General features: G+C 31.3%; 1 protein-coding gene across 1 annotated transcript in view; it reads right to left on the bottom strand.

Moving 5' to 3' along the window:
* LOC106875842 (nuclear receptor corepressor 1) overlaps positions 1-6041 on the bottom strand; it is a 114665-nt gene that overhangs the window by 35397 nt on the left and 73227 nt on the right. The window contains exon 12 of the mRNA XM_052976932.1: positions 3613-3663. Coding sequence (XP_052832892.1) covers positions 3613-3663 — 51 coding nt within the window. The remainder of the gene's footprint in view (positions 1-3612; positions 3664-6041) is intronic.

The following is a 6041-nucleotide window of genomic DNA, read 5'->3' as shown; positions in this document are numbered from 1 at the left end:
GTTCATGTATAAACGTTTAGTGATAGCGAGATCTTCACAAAGCACACACAGCATAAAGGTAATGGCTATCTATGCATTTTATTCCAGCTTACATGCTAGTAATTGCAAAAAAAAAAAACAAAAAAAAACAGGAGAAATAAATTGAATAAAAAAAAATGGAATCAATACACAAAAAGGTTTCAATATGATAGAGAAGGTGAACTGTGTTAACTCTTTGGTATTTAAACTAGTCACATCCAACCCAAATATTCTATCTTGTTTTATGTTCAAACTGGCCACATCCAGCTTCTCACACCAAGCCTACAATTTCGTTCTTAAAAAAAAAAAAAGAAAAACTACCACACCATCAAAATTTCAGAGCTATGAGATAATGCAAGTGTTAAACTTGACAGGATAATCTAAATGAGAAAGGGTTAGAATAATAAGATGTTAGAAATCTAACGAACTTTAAGATATATGGTTTGCTAACATTAATAACAAAACAATGGAATCTAAATTCATCTGGTAGTAATCCAGATTCAGTAGATATCTCACAGATTTTGCTCACGATTCTCCTTAAATACTCCTAAATCTAGTCTCCACCCCCACCTAGCAGTGAACCAGAGTTACAAAAGACACCAATAAATTTTTTAGATCCTTAGATTCTGTTTCTCTGAGTTGACAAATGGCAATAGCCTTACATTTTGCTGGAGTGGAGAGAAGACAGTTTAGCAAATATTCTCTTAAAAACATTATCAAATAGTTTCCATAACAATTAAAAATAACGATCATTTTGTTGGCAGTTTTTCAGTGAAGAAGAAATAGGTGAGGACTTTGCTTTGGTATGCTACCATAGTTTCTTTTTTTCTTTTATTATTATTACTATTATGTTTTTAAAATTTCACATGGAACGACTACAACAATGGCAACTTATAGATCTGAAAACGGTGTTGGCTACTTCCACCAAGAAACTAAAAAAATATCAGACATTCATGAGGAATACAGAAATACATATAGATATAGAGAAGATAGGAAAAGAAACTGATGGAATAATTTTCTGATCACATTTCATACACAAAAAAAAAAAACAAAAAAAAAAAAAGCAGTGAAAATATTTTAATGAAATCATCTTAGAATAAACTTTATCAATTAAGTCTTCAGTAAAACGTTTTCTAACACACACACACATAAGATTTACAAGCAGGAAGTATAAACTACTTTTAGTACAATTCTAATTCTTGCAAGATCTACATTTTACATCCTAGGTCTTTATTTTACTAATTCATCCAGGGGGTGATTTCAGAATGGCAGGGGGAGATAACTACGTGGTTGCTCAGTTAAATAGCAAGCAAATCTTCCTCAAATTACCATTAAAAAAAAAAAAAAAAATGTTTACATTAAAAAACACAGTCCCAGACATATCTTAAAAGGTGAGGTGGTCATAACAGAAATACTTTTGATGATACGGTCTGCCTTGTTAGCACAGACCTGGGCTAAATAACAGCCAACATTGGTCATTTTCTTACATGCTGCATCTAAAACTAAAAGCTGGTATGTTAATGTTATGGCAGAAAGATACAAAGGGTGGCTAACAGCATGAACAGAGGGTCTGCTTCCCTAAAATTTAAGGACTAGTTTTCCTGTAACGACACCTGTTTAAAACCCTTTAGCATTCCAATTAATCAGTCAAATGTAATTCTTATTTATTGACATTGCTTTGAATTAATCAGGGATTAGCTTCAAGGTCTTCACAATGTGATTGTTTATTTTTAGAATGACATTGCATGGTATGTGTGAGAGGCAAGATCTGGCAGATTTGAACATGAAATAGGTGGAATATTATGGCTGGATGTAGTCAATTCAATCCTTTGGCATTCAGATTACTCTGTCAATTATAAGGCTTACATCTAATCACATTGTTTTGAATTTTAATCCTGCAATTATCTTGTAGCTTCTGAGATTTTGATGATTGTTTATTTTTTAGAATGGCATTGTAGGGTAGGTGTGAGAGGCCAGATCTAGCCAGTTTGAACATAAAACAGGTAAGATTACTGTCAAGTGTACTGCTTACATCGAATCACATTTCTTTGAATTAATCATTCATGATCTCATAGCTTTGAGGTTTTCCTGATGTGATTGTCTATTTTTAGAATGACATTGTAAGGTAGGTGTGAGAAGTCACATCTAGCTAGTTTGAAAGAAAAACAGCTAAAATATTTGGGCCGGATGAGGCTGGTTCAAATACTAAAGGGTTAAACACCAGACAACACCAAACATCTGTCTTTGTGTCACCATCACTGGTGTTTCATAAACTTCCTGTGTTAGCACCATGGGTTTGTTGAAGTAATGATGATCGGAACTAACTGTTATCACCATCATCGACAAGTGTTTTAAAATATTCTTAATTAGCTTTAATTAAATTGAGATGTGGCAAACTGCTGAGAGAGGGGTGGAGAAGCCCTTGGCAAAAGTAATCTAACTTTTAAATTTAAAATCAATAATGAAAGAAAAAAAATAAACAAAAATTAATTATTCTAAATTTAAAATCAATATCCATTAATGATAACATTGAGTAAATTCATTCTTGGTGAACTTTAAACTATCTTTCACCGATTCTTTGATTTTCAAAGAAAGCAGAAAACTTAATAATAATAATAAAAAAATAAAACGGTTTCCCCCCCATTAGGAATTGTTTGTTTGGCGTAACAGCACTTTGACCAATTAATTTATTAGAGGAGGAATTTATTGGATTGATAACTGAGAGAGAGAGAGAGAGAGAGAGAGAGAGAGTTATTGATTAAGTATAAAAGTTAATTGAACAGAACAAAATGTACATACACAATTCAAGAGAGAGAAAGAGATTTATGAACAAAGTTTATAGGTACAACTAAGGCTAAACCATTTATTATCATCATTATTATAACCATTATTATTATTATTATTATTATTACTATTATTATAACCATTATTATTATCATCATTATTATTATTTGGAATTATGGTCTATAATGGCAGTTCAAATACAATTGCTAGCTTGCATTTAACAGCATGTTATCTGAATCGAGACGAGGCATCAAACTTATATCTCTTCTACCCACTTAAATGAAATACAGATCAGAAGATTAAGAGAAGACTCAAGTAACATTAGCTGGAATATCAATAACATGCCTAGCTTAGAAATAGTGTAACAACCAAATTAGTAATAGCTGCATTCAATATATATATGATTGGGTTTGTCGGCGCAGGCATCCCCCTGGTGTAACGGAAACGTCGAGATTCTGAGAAAATCTTACTTGGAGTAATATGCAATTCTGTAGTGCGAAAACAAATCTTCCGCCGACTTCGAAGCTACGACATGGAAGTCAACAGGAGGGTATGCTTCGCATTGGAGAATTTCAAAGTTTATTGGCAAGATTTTCCAAGAATGCAATGTGGGGGGGGGGGATGCCTGCACATGGAAGAAGGATAAATGTATTTATGTATTTGTATGGATATATGTATGCATGAGTGTGTATATAGGTTATATATGAGTATATACGTATGTATGTGTGTGTGTGTGTGTGTGTGTGTGCGTGCGGCTAAAACACAACTCAGGAGGTATACAAACAATAAGCATAAAATATTCTTGCCAACCTGTGTAAAGTGTCAGGTTGGGTTTTCACCTGCCCACAGCTCTGGTTTAACCTGCAGATTACACAGGAAAATTATCCATCACTGTACAATTCAATATCAAGACAATTATAACAACAAACACGCAAAAATAGATATAAATATATGTATATATATATATTTTTTTTTCCAAAAGAAGAAAAAAACAAACACAATTACTGAGATGAAAGTAGGACTCGAAAGCATTCATTTCATAAATAGCTGACACACACACACACACACATATATATATATATATATATATATATATATATATATATATATATATATGCACATGTGTGTGTGCATATATATGCATGTATATATATATATATAGATGCATATATATGTGTGTGTGTGTGTATATATGCATATACATATGTATATACACACACATGCATACACATATGTATTTTCCTACTAATTAAATAATCTTTTAGTATATAAATTACGTCAAGGAACAGAAAACAAAATAATCAAATTCTTCACCTCATTAGCTTGTTTTTTTTTTTTTAAATAATGACACTAACAAAAAAAAAAACAAAAAAAAAAACAACAACACACACATTGCAAGTTATTTTCAACTTGTCTTTTGCCGTTACAGAAAATTAAAATAAAATAAGAATATCTCATTCTTTACAACTTGTCTCATTTGAGGAAGAAGAAATTAAAATGTTAATTTACTACGTTACTAAATTGAATAATAATAATAATAATAATAATAATAATAATAAAAATAACAAAAAACATCAACAAGAAATAACAGTGATAATAATAATAATAATAATAATAATAATAATAATGTTAATCTAGATGGAGATATTTTAAAATCGGATGAGTACTTTCTTAATGTTTTAAAGGATATTGTTTGGGATTTTCAAGAAGATGTTATTAGCTGAATCTATTTTGGCAAGTTTTGTAAGTTGTTGCTATACAAACGTGTCTAGTTTTGAAAGTAAACAGAGCAAATAAAAAATTGAATATTAAATATAAATGTTTTTAGATAGCTTAGCTGTAGGAACTGGTACTGCAGTAAAAATAACTATGGCACAGAAGAAGGGTTAAAAAAGGTTCTTGAAAAATATTATGGGATAACAGACAGGTATTAAAGAAGTTGAGGAGTGGTGATAGACAGGTAAGTAGACAGGAAAGATATTTAGTAATATTATAGATATCCCTGTTAACTGATTTCAATGACAAATGTTCTCTCAATAAATAAACAGCTAGCCACACTGGTTAACCCTTTAGCATTTAAATTGGCCCTATCCAGCCCAAATACTCTTCTTGTTTTATGTTCGAATCAACCAGATCCAGCCTCTTGCACCTACCCTACAATTTCATTTTAAAAGTAAACAATCACATTGTTGGATTCTTAAAGCTAAGAGAGGCTGAATGAATAAATATTACATTTGATAGATTAATCTGAATGAATGCTAAAGCGTTTACCATTTAGCATTAAAACTGCCAGATCTGGCCTCTTACACCTATCCTACAGTATCATTCTAAAAATAAACAATCAAATCATTGAAATCTTGAAGCTAAGAGATAATGCATGATTAAAAGAAATCTGAATGCTAAAGGGTTAATATTAACAATATATATATATATATATATAGAGAGAGATGTATACATTACTATGGCAACACACTAAGATATCCAACAAAAATTATTTTCCCTTTAAATTGTTGAAGAAGTTTATTAAGGCCTCATTTAATGAGACAAATATAAAAGAAATTATTAAGAGCATTTACATATTTAGAAGAAATAGCAGGAATAAAAATTAATTACATATGTATGCAACTATGTATATGTGTGTGTGTGTGTGTGTGTGTTTGTGTGTGTGATCTACTTGAGAAATAATCGCAATTATTGATTCATTATTATTATTCATATTTCAAATTTCATTCTTTATCCAACAACTTGTCTCTGAAACGAGGAAGAAATTAGAATATATAATTACTCAGTGCTGACTACTGATAGTTGGAACTGTCGCTTGTGTAATAATCAATACGATATGAAGAATAAAGAAAACTAGAGTGGGGTGGGTGGAGGTACTGATTGTCAGTATCAAATGAAGATTGGTAAGAAACTCTCGAGAGACCTGAACAGCAGAAGGTTTTCAGAAAAGAACCACCCCACCCAAACAGGTGTTTTAGCCCTTAACCTCTTATATTTTCAAGGGACTGGACTTGGCTGCATCCAGGCTATGACTCCCAGGTGCCCTTCTGCTGACATTTTTTTTTTTTACCCACTTGGAGATTTCATCTAGTTGGAGTTCTTCTCTGTTGGCTCCCCATTAAAACTTATAAGTTTGGGGTTGAAGCTTAGAAACTAAAAAAATTAAAGAGAAATCTAAAGATAAGTTTGTTTTCTTTTTGTAACAGAAATTATCACAGTGAACAGTAATTGTGGGG

The sequence above is a fragment of the Octopus bimaculoides genome, chromosome 26 (assembly GCF_001194135.2).
Source record: "Octopus bimaculoides isolate UCB-OBI-ISO-001 chromosome 26, ASM119413v2, whole genome shotgun sequence".
NCBI lineage: Eukaryota > Metazoa > Mollusca > Cephalopoda > Octopoda > Octopodidae > Octopus > Octopus bimaculoides.
This window is presented reverse-complemented; position numbering and strand designations above follow the sequence as displayed.